Source organism: Anolis carolinensis, chromosome 3 (assembly GCF_035594765.1).
Source record: "Anolis carolinensis isolate JA03-04 chromosome 3, rAnoCar3.1.pri, whole genome shotgun sequence".
NCBI classification, from domain to species: Eukaryota; Metazoa; Chordata; class Lepidosauria; order Squamata; family Dactyloidae; genus Anolis; species Anolis carolinensis.
The window spans coordinates 33,668,346-33,687,018 of record NC_085843.1 but is presented as its reverse complement, the minus strand read 5'-3'; the positions used below and the strand labels follow the sequence as shown (position 1 = coordinate 33,687,018).

Here is an 18,673-nt window from a genome sequence, read left to right as displayed (position 1 = left end):
CTATGGAACAAACTATAGCTAAAGGGCTCAATTATAACCACTATAGCAAATATTAAAGCAACAAGTAGCTGTTGAGAACATGGAAGGCATTTTTCACCACCATCATAGATCCCTATCATCCCCTTCCAGGAAAGCGGAACATTTCTGGATTTTGAGAAAATACCTTATAAGCTATTAATTGTTAAATTAAGTATCACTGTTGAATTGACATTTCAGTAAAGCATATCATTTACAATAATTCATGTTAGACTCCCTTAATCCATTTGATAGTGCAAACATTCTTTCTCGGATCTTTATTTTGAGTCGAATCATGTGCAAAATATACTTAATAAATCTGTACAAACATTTACAATATTGAAAACTGCAAAAAATAATTTCAGTATTAAAACATATAAAATATACATTTACTAGTATTTTTAATTTCTTAACTTTTGCAACCTCAGCATAGCTAGCAAACTGTTGTTTCATTTGTCTTCTCTGTAGGAAGTCCTTCATCCCTCAAGTCTTATCCTTTCCAGAAGGGCAAGAATTGTTCCTTAGGGAAAAACTGTTGGATGAATCATTGTGTGATGTATGTGCAATTTTCTCTGTAAAACCAGCCTCTTTTTCTTCTGTAGAATTGCTTAAGAAAGCTTGTGTATTTATCATGGCAAGTTCCTCATCAGCAACAAAATAGTTTTCAAGCTGAAAGTTAGTCTCATTTGGTCTTTTCACTCCAGGTTCTCTAACTGTAGATTCAGTTTTTTTCAGAAATCTTTCATGGTGGGGATCAGAACTTCGAGGAGGTTGAAATGCTCTTTTCAAAGATGGAGAAATAAATGTGCAAATTGGCTTCACTGGTGGAGGGGAAGGGACTTGACTGAGGAGGTCCATTGCTTTTCTCTTCTTAAGGTTCTTAGGAGTTTCCTGTAGATCTGCTTTCACTTTTGTTGAGCAGAGAGAACCTGGTGCCTTTGTATTTGGTCTCTTGATTGACAGCGGGCTTGGAAGCCTTAGCTCTGTATTAGGAGTTGAAATCTAATTTTTAAAAAATGGACAGGCACACTATTAGGTTTAAATTTCCTTATATCTTTCAGTAAAGAAACACCTGAATTTATGCTACCCACGAAGTATGTGTAATTTTAAAAAAAATATTCTTCATAGCTGTCCCAGTAAAAATCTTTACCAAATATTTAATTGCAATTCCATATAATTAAAGCTTTTTTATTAAAATGAAGAGCACACTATTTTCATGAATTGTCTGCATTGACCATAAAAGGCTTATTTCTGAGTAAGCATATATAGGATTGCAATGTTAGTAAACTCACCAAATGTTTATTTCCTGCATCAGATCTCCAAGGAGAAGGAAAGGGATCAAAGTCATGTTCTTTGGGCAAGTTCATCACTTGTGGAACATTTGTTTGGAGCAAAGTTGCCAGTTTGCGCTCTGCGTCTTTCTGAAAGCAGCTATCACTCTACAGAAAAACCGAAAATAGTTATTTTTTTAAAAAACATAAGATTTTAGTTTTAAGCAACTGTACTTGAGTTTATCATGTAACTAATAGTGTGCTATATTTTATCTATACTCTTATGACATTCTTCCTTAAACAGTGGGTCCTGACCTCAAATGGGGTTTCCTTAGTTCAGCGTTGGGGTCATGAAAACTTTGCCAACAGTAAAAAGGTTTCTGAATACTACCCATTTGCACAAATCTGTTAGCAACAATGTGCAGTGTTTACAATGGATTCTGCAGAAAATGCTTCAGCTGTGCTTCATAAAAAAGAAAATTAGCCTGTTTAGCAAGCCTTGCAAATGCTGATTTATTATCAGTAAATGTTTCATTTTATATCTATTTTGTATACTTATATACCTGGGATCATGTAAAAATCACTCAGGCAGAAAACTTTTATAAGTGGAAAAAGTTTAAGAAGCCCTATTCTATGAGATGGTTTTTAATTAAGTTTTAAAAAAAAATCTTCCATAGTGTATCCACATTGAAACAAATACAGACAAGTTTAGCAATGACCCATACTGGAAGAACTTCCCTTCTAGCACAACCCACAGTGTTATGGAGATGAAAAAGGTCCTGGAGAGGGATAGAGATGGAGAGGAAGAGGTAATGAATATAAATTAACATTAACCACCAGCATTTGGAGGAAGGAATGTACTGCCAAATTGATCTCCCAAGAATCTATATATGACCTATTGCAAGTTTATAATCTAGAGCACAAGACTAAAGAGGTCAGAAGTAGCTGTCAAAACCCCAGAGCTAATTCAGTATGTTGCTTATGCCAAAAATACTTCCTGTGGACTATATAACAGTAAGCAGCCTACGGGTCTAACCGTTAACATTTAAGTTCATAATGACTGGATTAACTAATTGAAGTTTTCATCTTAACTATAATGAGTTTGTGAAATTGTTTGGCCACACCAAATTATTAAGGCATGTTTCACTTGTTGTGCTTGCCTCCAAGCATTTTGTATCCTTCCCTATAGTTTGCTTCTCCTGAAGAAATAAATGACCTTGCAGATCACAGATAAAGTTGCAAGCATGGAATGTGTGTGGATTTGGTCTGCAAATCCACACACATTTTCCCACAAGTACCTGGGGGAAATCAATACAGCTTTGTAAAGTACAGAGCAGCTGATATTCTACAAATATTTATTCTGAAGGGTATCACGTTAAATAATAACTGTTGTATTTCGTTTTGTGAATACAGTAAAACCCCGCTCGTTCGAGCCCCGCTCGTTCGAGCCTCCGTGCAATCCGAGCAAGTGAATGGGGAGGGCCGTAAAGGCCCTCCCCGTTCACCTGCTCGTTGGCGTGCGTGTTGCTAGGTAGATAACAAGCTACCTAGCAACATGCACTGGGCGCTCGCCCCTTGGGAGGCGGCCCCTGCGTGTTGCTAGGTAGATAGTAAGCTACCTAGCAACACGCAGGAGGCACCTCCCAAGGGGCGAGCGCCCTGTGCATGTTGCTAGGTAGCTTGTTATCTACCTAGCAACACGCAGGTCCGACTCCTTCGCCTCGCCGGGCACCGGTGTTGCCGCCCTGGCGGGACGAAGGAGCCAAGGCACGGGCGGGGGGGTGGGTGGGTGAACGGGGAGGGCTTTTGCGGCCCTCCCCGTTCACCCACCCGCCGAACGAAGGGGCTTTCTTCCTTTGGCGAAGGCTTGGAGGCAGGGAAGTGAGAGTCACTTCCCTGGCTTCAGGCCTCCGCCAAAGGGAGGGAGAGCCCCTTCGTTGCGGGGGTGCTCCCAACCGCGGGGAGGCCTCTCCATGGGGGCGAGGGCTGAACCGGGAGGCGCTGCAAACAGCGGCTCCCGATCCAGCCTTCGCCCCAATGGAGAGACCTCTCCATGGGGGCGAGGGCTGAACTGGGAGGCGCTGCAAACAGCGGCTCCCGATCCAGCCTTCCTCCCCATGGAGAGGCCTCTCCATGGGGATGAGGACTGAACCGGGAGGCGTTTGCAGCGCCTCCCAGTCCAGCCTTCCTCCCGCCTGGTAATCTGAGTTATCCGGTTGACCGAGTTGCGGTCCGCCGGTTTAACTCGGAGTACCGGGGTTCTACTGTAACTAGTTTTTATATGGAGGGTTCCAAGCTCACGAGAGACTTCGTAGACTGCAAAATCCTTCTGATAAAGGCATGCAGACAAGCTTCCATCAGAAATATTGAACTCTTTCCTCTTGGAAATCAGCTGAATCCCAGTCTATGATTTATGTATTTTTCAACGTCCTCATGTGATATTGTTTTCAGAGTTAATAACATCATAAGGTAAACATTTCAATAAATACTTGCACTTTCCCTAAAATTGAAATACCAGTTTCCTTGTAAATAAATGATTTTTACCTCTACAGTATTTCTCAGATCATTAAATATTTCTTGAAGACGGGTTTCTTTTGGCTTTGAGGAAAACGTGGAGAGATCTCCAGCAAATAAACTGGGAATATTTGAATAGAATTTAGGCCTCCATTGAAGATTTGTTGCAGAGATCAACATAGAAGGAATGATTATGTCTTCAACAGCAAACTGTCTAAGGTCTGTACAGATGTGAACTGCTATAAGGTTATGGTCTTTATCAGACAAGTACACTAATGTAGAGAAACCTAAAGAAGAAATTGAAAACAAGAATTTTACTACTTAATACAAATTAAATATTTACCATTAGAACTACATTTCAAGTTCAAAACAATAGAAAACAAAATGGAAGCAATTTGCTCACACAGATATTTTTATTCTCAACTAAAATCAGAAGACATAAAATGTTGCCAGAATGAAATGGAGTAGACTGTGGTCCATGACAGTTTATATGTGTGAAATACAACTGGAGAATAGCATTTGAATTCCCACTCGACCATGAAACCCCACTCTGTCTTGTTTCCATCAAGATGAACCATTTCAACCTTTCCTCATATCTACTTTTTAAAAATGAAGTACTTAGAACTGCAGGCAGAATTTCCAATGAAGTCTGACCACAGCAGAATATAGTGGGACTATTGCTTCCTTCGACTTTGGAAATGATTAATTCAGGCAAAGATAGCACTCCCCCTTATTTGCTGCAGCATCACACTTCTGGCTCATGTTCGGTTTATGATCAACAATAATCCCAAAGTCTTCCTCACATGTAATACTGCTGAGCCATGTATCCCCCGCCCTGAACCTTTGCATGTTGTTTTTGTGGCCTAAATGTTGGATTCTGCATTTGTTTCTGCTGAATAAAATTGTATTCATTTCTTCCAAAGTTTACCACTTTTCCCAATTCTGCATCATTTGCAAACTTCATAAGGAATCCCTCCACCCCATCATCTAAGTCATTTTCTTCATGTGCCAACACCTGACAAGCTGGTGATTCATAATATAGAACTTAAAATAAGAACATGATACATTATAACAAAGTATAACATAGCACTACAAAGATTTAGAACCCTCATGGTTCTTTAAAACAAGAGTCAACAAGCTGCAATTTAAGCATTGAATTATGACTGGGAAGCAAAGAGCAAATCCCCGTTTAGTCAGAACCCAATGGGTGATCTTGGGCAAGTCACACTTTCCCAGCCTCAGAAAAAGGCCATGACAAACTTCTTTTGTACAAATCTTACCAAGAAAACCCTGTGATAGGTTTGCCTAAGGGATGGTATAGGTTGGAAATGACTTAAAGGGACATGACAACAACAAATCTGAACACTGCTCCTATCATACCTGTTCCTTTCCTGAGAGAAACAACATATCCCACCAAATCCACCTCAGAACAAGCAGGTCGGAAGGACTCCAGCAGTAGCTCACTGAACATCAGACATTCTCTTGGTCTGTAAACTTGGGACAAAACTTCTTGAGATACCTAATGAAAATTTTGAACAATTTTGATAATATAAAGCTTGTTAAGACGTTTATATCAAATTCACATCTGCAGGTAATAATACTTACTGGCAGCTGCAAATACTGAGTTTTCTTGGTTGCTGTGAGCTGAAGGTTTGTGGGCTCTGCCCGGCCTTTGGAGGGCGATGCTGCTACGTGGAAAACTCTGTATGGGCACCCTTCCTTAAGGAGGGTACAAACATGTGATGATGGGCGCCAGATGGTCAGTATAACTTCTAATACATACAAATGAAAGAATATTAGTCTTCAACTGCAAAATAGGCCATTCTTGGGAAAACATAAAAGTACAAAATCTTTTATATCTGGCCTATCCACAAATGTTTTTCCCCGTTTTGAGCCAAAAGGTGAAGTTTTTATTATGTTAATGTTTGTTTTTAAAATGTTAGTATTTACATAGACAGTTACATAAGGAAATAACAGCCATTTCAGGTAGGTAATAGGAATAAAATGATGTATAGATACAATTATTCCTTTACATTCTACTGCACTTCTACTGCCCATGCACTTATTTAAAGGGATTACTATTCCAATTTTACCAACCTTTTCCTTTTTCTTCTTTTCTGTAATCCACGATTCGTACTTTGATTACAGGAGTTACATCCCTGCTGCAGGAACTGGACTTATCCTGCTCAGCCGACTCTACAGCCTTCTTGAATTCTGCTTCTATTTGTGCTCTTTTTTTGTCATTTACCATCTGTCTGTGGCTGTTCAAAGCTTTTAATTGCTCTTCACTGAAATAGCCCTGCAATCAGAATCATAATACTGGGTCAGCTTTATGTGTTTTCATTGACAAATGAGGCAGGGCAAAGGACGTAATCATGAGCTCCATTCTATAAGATACTTTTGCCAATCTGTTTTTGGATTTTGCAGCTTTACCATGTATTGGAAATGCAATTAATTCTGAAACCAGTACTTGCATTACAGCAAGTTGTGTCTAAAAGAACAGAAGTAAAAATTTTCTTCTGGTCACTGAATGGTTGTGAATTGATCCATAAATTAAATAAAATCCAGAAAAAGCAGCACAAGTACTATTTCGAAAGCACAATCAGCAACTAAATAAGAAGCTTGTATTAAACACCTCTTATTTTCCTCCTTTTCAGGTCAATCAATCCATATCTTAATTTTGGTTTCCAAATAATTCACCAGAAACTATCCTGTCTTAAGTATAATTTCAGATCTGAATTCTCTCCACAATCACGTTTGCCTCCTGTGATCAAAATATAGGAAAACATATGGACAATAAATGTGCATTCCTTCATTAGAGTACATCTATACATGACAGAAGCACAAACATGTCTGTGCGTTTTTATTGTTTCTGTTGCACAGGACACTAATGCATACACCTTATATGCACACTTACATTCTATTTTTAAATTTCTATACAGAGACAGATATATATATATATATATATATATATATATATATATATATATATATATATATATATATACACACACACACACACACATACACACTATATAAGGTTCGACATTTATTTCATTCCTAAGACCCTCTAAAATGCCATGAATTTTTTTTCAAATTTGCTAAAAGAACAAATAATCTGAGTGCTTAAAAATGATCTAACCTCCATGTAAGCAGGATCAGCTGCATTAAGAACTGCCTCGTAAAGTTCTGCCCCATCTTGCAAGGAGCGAATCTGTTGCCGGGTTAATGTGCGGGATCGCAGCACTCTTTTGCCTTCACCTGTTTTTGAGAAATGTATTTCAGTTTATACAGCCACCCCATTTTTAAAGATGCCCGAGGAATTCATTAACAGTATAAAATTCATGCCAATTACATAATTGCCGCACTCGGTACAATTGGAATGATACTTCTCCTGAATTCTTCCATTTGTACTGCGGCTGGTTATTTCTGATAATTAACCAAGGAGTTACAATGTCTCTTGCACACTGGCTGCTTTACCCCCCTTTATTTATACAGTTACTAGCTGTGCCCGGCCACACGTTGCTGTGGCGAAGTCTGGTGGTATGGGAAATAAAGAATTGAGGAATTGGTGGTAGTTAAGGTCAAGGGTAAAGGTTTTCCCCTGACTCTGGGGGTTGGTGCTCATCTCCATTTCTAAGCCGAAGAGCCGGCGTTGTCCGTAGACTCCTCCAAGGTCATGTGGGATGACTACATGGAGCGGCGTTACCTTCCCGCCTGAGCAGTACCTATTGATGCACTCACATTTGCATGTTTTCGAACTTCTGGGTTGGCAGAAGCTGGGGCTAACAGTGGGGGCTCTCTCCGCTCCCCCAATTCAAACCTGCGGCCTTTCAGTCCAGAAGTTCAGCAGCTCAGCGCTTTAACATGCTGCGCCATCAGGGGATATTATTTCCTAAAGGTTGTGAATATACAATATTTCTGATTGGTTTTTTTTTCTGTTGGAGGCAAGTATGAATGCTGCAATTAGGAAAAATGATTAGGATGTAATGGCCTTGCAGCTTTAAAGCCTGGCTGTTTCCTCCCTGAGTGAATTTTTTGTCGGGAGGTGTTAGCTGGCCCTGATTGTTTCCTGTCTGGAATTCCCTTGTTTTCAGAGTGGTGTTGTTTGCGATATTTTATGTGCTTCTACTGTCTGTGGCCCTGAGAAAACAGAGGAGTTTCCAGACTTTGATGATGGGAATACTTTGTTGGGAGGTGTTAGCTGGCCCCGATTGTTTCCTGTGTGGAATTCCCCTGTTTATTTACTGTCCTGGTTTTAGAGATTATATTGTTCTGCATTATTCTATCCCAGTAATTATTTCATATTAAAGAAGAATCTCACTTATCCAACATTCGCTTATACAATGTTCTGGATTATCCAACGCAGTCTGCCTTTTCATAATCAATGTTTTTGTAGTCAGTGTTTTAAATTCATTGTGATATTTTAGTGGTAAATTTGTAAATACAGTACAGTAGAGTCTCACTTATCCAACATAAACGGGCCGGCAGAACGTTGGATAAGCGAATATGTTGGATAATGAGAAATTAAGGATAACCCTATTAAACATCAAATTAAGTTATGATTTTACAAATTAAGCACCAAAACATCATGTTAGACAACAAATTTGTCAGAAAAAGTAGTTCAGTACACAGTAATGCTATATAGTAATTACTGTATTTATGAATTTAGCACCAAAATATCACAATATATTGAAAGCATTGACTACAAAAATGCGTTGGATAATCCAGAACGTTGGATAAGCGAGTGTTGGATAAGTGAGACTCTACTGTAAATACTACATAGCATTACTGCGCATGGAACTACTTTTTCTGTCAAATTTGTTGTATAATATGATGTTTTGGTGCTTAATTTGTATAACGATTACCTAATTTGATGTTTAACTGGCTTTTCCTGAATCCCTTCTTATTATCCAACATATTCACTTATCCTGCCGGCCTGTTTACGTTGGATAAGTGAGACTCTACTGTATATTTCTAATCTTATATTATCTGCTCAGAACTGGATTATCTGAGGCCCCTTCTTCACAGCTGTATAAAATGCACACTGAAGTGGATTATATGGAAGTGTGGAGTCAAAATAATCCAGTTCAAAGCAGATAATATAAGATTATAAATGGGTTATATAGCTGTGTTGAAGGGCCTTGAGTCTACACTGCCATATAATCCAGTGCAAATTAGATAATCTGTGGAAGAAGACTCAGTGAGGCCTAAATCTGCCTGTCCCCTAACTGAACCCTGGCTGTCCCTTGGTTGCTAGGCAACCAAGTGGGCAGAGATTAGCCCTCTAAACTGGCAGCAATTGGATAAAAAAAATTATTGCTCTCCCTCTAATTAGGACTTTATTTTTCTTTTCTTTTTGTTGTATCAACCTTGAGGCGTGGATGATGGGTTGTGTTGTCAAATTTTGAGGTTGGGGGGCCTGTAGTTTTGTTGTTTTGTGAATTGCCGTGATACCATCACTCTTTTATATATATAGATTTACTGTAACCCAAGCAAAGGCAATCTGTACCTGGGATAACACTATAGAACATAATTTTTGTTTCTGGTTTATAAATATCATTTCCTAATTAGTTCTATCATAAAAACATGGAAAAGGTTTATTAAACTTCATAAACTTTGTTTTTGCGGGATATCCTGCAGAGCACTTTATTATAATTTTTCAATGAATATTTCATAGTTTCTCAACCAATTCAACATAGTTTGTGGCAGCCACAAAAACAAAGTTTCTGGAGTACCGTGTTTCCCTGAAAATAAGACAGTGTCTTATATTATTGTTTTCCCCAAAGACACATTAGGTCTTATTTTCAGGGGATGCCTTATTTTGCTCCCTCCTCCTCCGCCGTGCTGCGCAAAGGAGAAGGAGGGAAAGGCACTTACTCGCCTTTCCCTCCTTGTCCTTCCCTTCCTGGGCGGAGTAGCAAGTCGCCACCAAGGAAGAGAAGGACAAGGAGGGAAAGCAGTTAGCCTTTCCCTTCCTGGGCCGAGAAGCAAGACTGAGCCATCATCGCCAAGGAAGGGAAGGACAAGGAAGGAAAAATGCGCGTCTTTCCCTCCTTGTCCTTCCCTTCCTGGGCAGAGGAGTAAGAGGGAGCCGTCGCTGCCAGGAAAGGAGGGAAAAGCACTTGCCTTTCCCACCTCCTCCTTTGCGCTGCACACATCTTCCACAGTGGTGGCAGTTCCCTCCTCCTAGGTCTTACTTTCGGGGGATGTCTTATATTTGGCAATTCCCCCAAATCTCTAGTAGGTCTTATTTTCAGGGGATATCTCATTTTCAGGAAAACATGGTATAACGACCACTTTCAAAATACTTCTAAATCAGGAATATACTTTTTTCCAAATTTTGTTACCTAGTGAATCAGAAATAACTTTATTAGATACAGAGTCTCACAATGCAAAGGCCAGATCTATAACTAAGGATACTGTTATTTTAAGTAAAAGCATGGTCACAGAATAGGAGTCTGCACCCTTTTTCTGCAATAAAATGTGTCTATAAATGGCAGTAGACTATGAGAAACATTCTAAAAACAACTGAAGACTTCACAGTTTACCTTCATTCTTTTCAAATTCAGCTTGTATGTTTGCAAGCAATGCTTCTAGAGTCTTCTGTTTGTTCTCGGCATGCTTTGCAGCTTCTCTTTCTTCAGCTCGACAGTTGCGAAACATATAGGACCCTGTTGATGTTTTTTCCATCCACTGCAATAAATATTGACAATTAACTGTAATTATTAGCAGAAGGTGACTGAACATCAATCTGAACATACTTTACCTGTGTGGGGTAAATCCTTTGAACAACAACATCAATGCAGCCAACAATCCCACCATCACTAAAGAGTGATGACAAAGGCAATGTAAATGGCCGGGGATCCCGATAATATCCTAATGTGGAATACCATCGTGCACGTCGAGTACTGTTCCCTGAAATCTAAAACAATATAAAATCTGTAAGTAAAGATGGTAAAAATTGCCTCCCAGGTCCTGTAGATTACACATAAGGTGAAAGCATCTACCACACAATCCTAGAAAAAAAGAAGTTTTGACTGAACTCTCCAAGTACACAAGATAAACACTACAGTTGAAACATGGAAAGTACTTAATACACATTTATAACTGCATTGACACTGTGTGCAAACTTATTAGGATAACTTCATGTAGTGGCAGACAACATAATGTATTTATACTGTACAAAATGTTTAAAAAGAAGGGGGGGGAGACAAAGTTCAGCCCTTAGGCAAATATAAACAGGCCGAAGCAAAAAACAAATGGAAAACACAAAGATAGGGAGCACAATGGGGGAAATGAGAAGTAATAAATATACGAGTTATAGATACTGTATTTTGCAATAAAATGGAAATGTAATTAATAAATAAATAAATAAATGGAAAACACAGCATCCATCAAAGTGTCACCTCTTTCAAGACAATATACCAATGTTCTATTTCTCTATTCTATCCTTCCTATGTATACAATAAAAATGAAAATGTGTTTGTATTATGTATTTATGTATCAGGATGGCTCCTAGAAGCTTGATGGATCTGAACCAAACTTGACACACATACCCACCAGTGACTACCACCATGACCAACAGAAAATACTGGAGGGCTTTTTTGGGAGGGGGTTCTCACCCAGGATGTTGTGAGTTGTAATTCACCCACAATCAAAGAGGACTCTGAACCCAACTGATGATGGATCTGGACCAAACTTGGCACACATACCCATCATCATGACCAACTTTAACTACTGATTCAATTTGGGGCAATGACAGTTGATTATGAGAGTTTACCCACATCTTTATGCACTTTCTAATGAGACCATATTAAAAAAAAACAATGACTACTTTTAATATTTATCATTACAAAACATCTAACCTGGACATCACCGGGTAACCTAAGTTAGGTAAATAATAAATGCTTGAACTTTAATTACTGAACTCAAAAATCTTTTATGATTGTACCTTTAGCATGAGGGATTCTGGTACGTCCAGTGGAGAACATGCATCCTGAGGTCCCATAAGTTCTGCTCCATGTACGACAATTTTCTGGCCTACAGTCAACTTCTGTTTATGCAACAGAGATTGAAGAGAGGGGTCTAAAACAGCCTTGATGCCATACCAGCCATCTGTAACCTCAACCACAGCCACATCTTTTTTGTTTTCCTCCGTGGTGCTTTTATTGCCAGAGATGCAGGATACATTTGAGCTTAATGATATGATTCTAGAAATGCACAAGACAAGTGTTTTGGCAGCAACATCATCTCTTTCAGTTATTCTTTTGATGGCTGATCGACAACTTTTGTCAACTTCCACATCATACCTTTCAAAAGGGAAAAAAGATACAAAGACTTCAAATTGGATGTCAGGAAAGAATATGATATCATAGGTTGCTTCTTGCTAAAGTAGTTGCTTGACTTTAGAAGGAACAAATCTATGTAGTGCAAGTTAGCAATTTACTTACAGATACATAATTAAAACAAAGGCAAACATAAAATCCTAATTAATCAAAAACAGCAATAAATCAGCCACAGAATTAATGATATAGTCGCACTTGAAAGCTTTATCTGTGCTATTACCTGTATTTTAGCTGAAGTAGTACTCTTTCCGGTGTCAAACACTTGCTGGCAAATTCCTGGGGAAATGCAACTTCCATGGCTGCGAGTTTCCATATGATCCACTTGTAATGGTTGTAGACCCAGGCTTTGGAAATCAGCTTCGGATCTACACCAGGAGTGTCACACAATGCCCTGTGAAAAATAATCAGAATATTCATCAAATTATTCGGAAATAACTTTCCACTGATAAAAGATCTACCTTTAAAATGGCAACTACCATAACAAAATGCCCTAGTTGGGAAGGCTCCTAAAATTGCCAAGGACCCAGTTCATAAACAACTTTTCTTTCAGCATTCAAAGATTCAACGAGAGGCTGATGATTGTAAGGTTTGAAACCATGCTTCCAAACTCTGTTAGCTAAACAGGCATGATTAAACATTCAAATTTTACAACAGGATACCTGTAGAATTCCTCTTTTCCTGCTTTTCCATCATCGGTGGGAATAAGATATCCTCCATCAGCCAATTGTATTCCGTTTCCATCTAGGAAACACTCTCTACCAAAAAAATCCTGGATGTGAAACTGAAAATGTTCTGCGTTGCTGCTGTTAACATTTAGGCACTGCTTGGAAACACCAAATGCATACAACTGCAAAGGCAATATTTTAGTGTTAGAACATTTCCACGCCAATACAAATTTATTAGAAATTATTAATTTTTAAGAATAGACATTTAAGACTATATAGTCTAAGGTAAAGTAGTTCCAAAGTTTGGCTTTTTAATGAAGACTGCTTTGATTGTGCATTCTTGAATCACAAATTAGACTGGATGGCCTTTGTTGTGGATTTCAACTCTATAATTCTATGAAAAGAAAATGATAGCAATACCTGATCATACTCTAGTAGTCAGTTTAGACTAGTGCCAAACTATGTGATATGGTAGATTCATAATTTCCTCCTAGTCTACAAGAAACCAGTGCCGTACTTGTGCTGGATTAATACATTCGCAGCATTCTCTACCCCGTTTTCCCAGTAAGAAAATAAGTCCTAACTGGCAAATAAGCCCTAGCATGATTTTTCAGGATGTTTGATATAGAAGCCCTACTCCAAAATAAGTCCTAGTTAAGATTGTCAGCCAGATGGATGCATTTACCAATAGTACACATGACAAATGTATTGAATTATTACATGATAATAATATTTTACAGTTAAATATAAATAATGCCTCCTTTGGAGCATTACTGCATCAGAGAAATATGACAGAAGCTCAACAGGGACCAGTCGCTGATGGCTCATAAACTGACACTGAACCACAATTTTGGGCAGTACTGGTCTAGATCAAAGTAGGCAGAGTATTGAGGTACCAATTAGATATTTGCTATAACAGGATCATAAAGAGAAAATCAGTTTACCTTTATAGGAACAAACCATAGCAAGTCTTGGGCATGTTCATTCCTCCTACTGGTAAATTAGTGTGCTGCTTACAACATGAAGGGGTTGTGCGCATAGGCAAAAAGCTAGTTCAAATCTCAACCAATTAATACATAATATAATTAGCCCACATTTTCAAAGGTACCTGTTCGCTAAAATAAGAACCAGGGCATTTCTCATCCACTGCAGTTTTTAGAGGGATTCTGCAAGATGTAGCACATATTTTCATGAGGTAGAGGGTGCCTGGTTGTGGGCCAATGACTTGCTTCTGTTTCTTTAGAATCCTCATTTCTTGTAAATTTCTGGCACAGTGAAGGCTGGCAATGTTTGTTAAACCTGTAAAGAAATGTAGAAACCATACACAAAATGATGCCTCTGAACATACAGTAGTCTCACTTATCCAACATTCACTTATCCAACATTCTGGATTATCCAACGCAGTCTGTCTCCCGCCCGGATCCACAGCTCTTTCTCTAGGCAGCAAGGACTGAATTTTTTACGGATTTAATTTTTGACAACGTTGTTACTGTAAGTTCATTTTATGCAAATCTATCTTTATTTGTAGTCAATTTGTTAGTAGTAAATGTTTTTGTAGTCAATGTTTTCAATACACTGTGATGTTTTGGTGCTAAATTCGTCAATAAAGTAATTATGTTGCCGTGTACTGAACTGCTTTTTCTGTTGATATGTTGCAAAACATGATTGTTTTGGTACTTAATTTGTAAAATCATAAGGTAAGTTGATGTTTAATAAGCTTTTCCTTAATCCCTCCTTATTATCCAACATTTTCACTTATCCAACGTTCTGCTGGCCCGTTTATGTTGGATAAGAAAGACTCTATTGTATTTGAAGCTCTATCAGAAGCATCAAACTAGCCACTTAACAAACCTGAAAGGATTTTTAGTTTGCCACACTGGGACAATTTCTATGTTTTCATGGACTATATTATGATTTCAAATATTATATATGTTCATCCATACAGCAGGAGGAGGACAAAGTACACCTCATGACTTGTATTGTTCATAAAACAATTTAAGGGTCCTAGCAACCAATCTAAACAAGTCAACTTGCTTATGAAAAAGCAAGTCAGAGTGGGTTTTATACTCTCCTAGTCCAACATCCAAACTTCTATACCATATGGGTTCTAACTGTACATAATCTTTCTTTATACAGTATTATATCAGAGCTGCTTCTGCCACTATGTCTCAATCACAAAATTTACATAATAAAATAGTATAATTTTAATAAAATAATGGCAACTATTTTTCAAAATAAGAGTTTAAAGCTACAGTATGATGGATAGGGGATGCTCCCTAAGCAATACAGGTTGAGCATCCCCTATCCAGAATTCAAAAACATTCCAAAGTCCAAAAAATGTCCACCTGGGTGGTTGAGACAGTGATACTTTTCTGATATACACAAGCTGTCTCATGCACAAAATTACTAAAAATATTTCATAAAGTATTTTCTACATGTATATTGTGTTTATGAAGCATAAATGAATTTCGTATTTAGACTTGGTCTCATCTATAAAATACCTCATTATGCAGGTATATGGAATACAATTATTCCAAAATCCAAAAAATAGAGGATTAAAAAAAATCCAAAACATCCCTGGTCCCAAGCATTTGGGATCAACCTGTACAGCAATGGTGTTCTGCCAATTCTAGTTTTCTCCACAAGAGCTCTTCCAGAATTTAGTCCAACACTCTCAAACCAGTACACCATGCTCCCACATCTAACATACCTAAATCTATTTCTCTGATTTCTGAATCCACTGCTGATATCTTTTCATATTTTTCCTTTTCTGGTTGAAGGAAAGTTTCATGAACTTTGGTATTACTTAGCTCCCCATGAACACTGTTGTTATTTTGGAAGTAAGATTCTTTGCTGTTAATTTCATCCTCAGAAGCACTTGGTTTTGTTTTGAAAGGGGGTACAAACACTTTGATAGTTGTCTTTGCTGTTGGATTGTCTGTTTTCTTGCTTTCTTCTCTAACAGAAGTATTACTAAATTGCTTAAAAACACATGATGATGTACTTGAAGAGTGTTTTGAAACATGTTGTTGAGGTCCATCTGATTTAAACCCTTTAAGATCTCGGCCTGGAGTAGTAAAATTTGGTTTCTTAACTTCTTTGGTAAAACTGAAAAAACAAAAACATTTCTATAAGGATCTGAATGACTAACTCTTCATAAAAAGATGCCTTTTTAATGTTCCTTGTAACAAGACTTCAAGAAAATTAAAATATTACAGCTAAATGTCTATTTTATTTCACTAGCTGATTTTAAATTATTGATATGCGTAATTTCCAAACTAATGATATAATACTTACCTAATGCAACTTGTAAATCCAAAAGAAAACAACCCATAGAAACAAACAGTTGCTCTTCTCATTATGATTATCATAGTAGTATTATATACTAATACTTATTTCTCTATTATTTATGGTTATATGCAAGCAAGTTATAAAAAGATGCATACAATCCAATAATACAAACTAAACCATATGAAATACGAAGAATAATTGGTCTAAAAATGTCTGTGTTCCCGACTCAGAGAATTCAGACTGAGGGAGGAAAGAACTCATTTTTGAGAAGGAAATCCCCATACATAAATCATGCAACTAATGACAAAGAACATTGTGTAAGGAAATGTATGGGAGGTTGTCTAGGTTAATGTTGAAGATTTTGCTCATGAACCCTAATGAAGGAAAAATCGCAGCTTCTTTTGGATTTAAAATGTTTCACACCAGGTACCTCCTAAAACTGATCTAGACGTTTTTCTGAAAGCAGCTAAAATTTATTGATCACTTGCATGAAAATGATTGGAATACCAATCAAACTATAAATAGTAAAGTTTGCTACATAAAATCACATTCTAAAGCAAAAAAAAAACCAAAAAAAAACCCCAAAAAACACCCCAGACTATTTCTTGTATAAATAAATTGTTTGAAAGGTACTTGAAATAACTGATGTCAAATCCAAATCCTTATTAGTGTTTGTCTATTTCATTAAATAACACATACTGGCTGCCATCCTATTAATAATTGCAATCAATTAAAACAATTGTTGAATGATGAGTCAACACATAGATAAAACCTAATGGATCTAAGATGTCTACTGTAGTCAGGGCTAGCAGTTAAGAAGTTTGATAAATCTGTAAATCAATGACCTGCATTTATATGTACAGCAAACACTCCAAATTATAGTAAAAATTCTACTTACCTAAGAGAGTCACAATTTACTGGCTTTAAAAGAATACCATAAATATTTGTTTTTCTATCATTCATGGTACCTAAAGGGGGAAAATCTGAATATTGAAACCATGTTATGATTTATAATATAATTTAGATATCTGTGTTCAAGATCTTACAAACACTTTTATGAAATCATTGGAGCAGATTTTAAAAAAATATATTTTAAAAATATATATGTTGTTTTAGGGATTTTGTCAGATTTGTGTAAATTTCTAGGTGTTTATTTATTAATGTATTTACCTGATTTATTTTGCACTTTTCTCTTAATATAATTATTGTAAGAACAGTATAACTAATGAACTGGATTAGCACTTACCAATACAAAGTAATGTCTGCTGAACCACAACACAATGTTAACATTAACATGCTCATTATAGGTGATTGAATGATAGTATCTAGGATGTAACAGTGTTTCCATTTGGACTGAAGCTCTTTCAACAGGTAAGCCTTCTCTACTGGCAGAAAGCATTGAAGTATATTTGGATTTTTTTAAAAACTTCAAGACATGGTTGATTGAATCTGCATATCTGGAAGCGGACTAGTTTTCACATCACATTACAGATGTGAAAAATCACTGTAGAAACAGAGCTTTTGTTCTTGGATTGCCACTGTATTCCCAAATCACTGCAACCACAAAATGCAAACAAAAGAGCCCAGTAATTGCAGTAAAAAAAGTGATTTCAGTAGATAGTCTCTTCTCTATATGTGAAAGCTACACTTGCCAAATATTTTCTTTCCACATAGGTATAAAGGCATAGGAGTCTTTTCTGTGTGAAAACCTATCGGCAGCAATTTTAAAAAAGAAAAAATGCAACTACTTGTTAATTGTTTATATGACGCTGCAGTGGAAATAAAAACAGCAGTGGTTTTGAAAACTACAAAAATTATGGAATCATAAATAATGTAATTCAGCAAAATAAAATTACCATCCAAAGAACTTCTGGAGGCTTTCAAAGATGATCTTTCTGACTGATCAAATTCAGGCAGCAATTTTCTTTTAATTGGTGGTTCCCCTGAGAAGCAGTCATAAGGAATTTTGAAAGTTATGTGACATCATAACTAATTTCCACAACAAATACTGTCAGTAAAACAACAGATTTAAGAAAATGGGCTGAAAGAATGCTAACACAGTGTCAAGCTCTCATCTTCTAAAATAATTCCTTTCAACTAGGAGAACTTTCATTTGAAAATTTTAGGGCTTAAACCCACTTACTAGTACCAACTAGAGAAACCCCAGTGAAGCAGCAGAATGTCCATAAATATGTTTATATATAATTCAGTAACTGGTCAAGTTGGACTACTCTAACTGGGTTTAGCAATTAGTTCAATCTTATTTTAGTAATTAGTCTTACCAATGCTTATGTTCTACTTAGAAATCAAAACACAGTCAATGTTAACCTACCAAAGGCCATTTTGACATTGCATTTGCCAATATAGGAACATTCTATGATTACTGTGAAACTAACACACAATCTGCATTCGTTCGTTGAAAAATTCAAATCTGTGATTTTAGAAATTGTAGTTACAGTATATCAATTCTGAATATATGATTGCAACAGGATCGGTCAAAAACATTTCCAATAAAAGTTAATTTAATATATCAAGGTACATTTCCAGAATATTTAACAAAGAGTTTTGA

General features: G+C 37.1%; 1 protein-coding gene across 2 annotated transcripts in view; it reads right to left on the bottom strand.

Moving 5' to 3' along the window:
• Nucleotides 1-278: 278 nt before the first annotated feature.
• brca2 (BRCA2 DNA repair associated) overlaps nucleotides 279-18,673 on the bottom strand; it is a 29,372-nt gene continuing 10,977 nt past the window's right edge. For both annotated transcript variants that reach the window (XM_062974703.1, XM_016992611.2), the window contains exons 12-27: nucleotides 17,961-18,047; nucleotides 17,003-17,072; nucleotides 15,524-15,921; nucleotides 13,922-14,112; nucleotides 12,808-12,995; nucleotides 12,369-12,539; nucleotides 11,755-12,112; nucleotides 10,570-10,725; nucleotides 10,352-10,496; nucleotides 6,943-7,061; nucleotides 5,898-6,099; nucleotides 5,406-5,572; nucleotides 5,181-5,319; nucleotides 3,831-4,087; nucleotides 1,308-1,454; nucleotides 279-1,017 (exon numbers count right to left, since the gene is read on the bottom strand). In XM_062974703.1, the coding sequence (XP_062830773.1) occupies nucleotides 499-1,017; nucleotides 1,308-1,454; nucleotides 3,831-4,087; nucleotides 5,181-5,319; nucleotides 5,406-5,572; nucleotides 5,898-6,099; nucleotides 6,943-7,061; nucleotides 10,352-10,496; nucleotides 10,570-10,725; nucleotides 11,755-12,112; nucleotides 12,369-12,539; nucleotides 12,808-12,995; nucleotides 13,922-14,112; nucleotides 15,524-15,921; nucleotides 17,003-17,072; nucleotides 17,961-18,047 (3,314 nt within the window). In that variant the 3' untranslated portion in view covers nucleotides 279-498. The remainder of the gene's footprint in view (nucleotides 1,018-1,307; nucleotides 1,455-3,830; nucleotides 4,088-5,180; nucleotides 5,320-5,405; nucleotides 5,573-5,897; nucleotides 6,100-6,942; nucleotides 7,062-10,351; nucleotides 10,497-10,569; nucleotides 10,726-11,754; nucleotides 12,113-12,368; nucleotides 12,540-12,807; nucleotides 12,996-13,921; nucleotides 14,113-15,523; nucleotides 15,922-17,002; nucleotides 17,073-17,960; nucleotides 18,048-18,673) is intronic.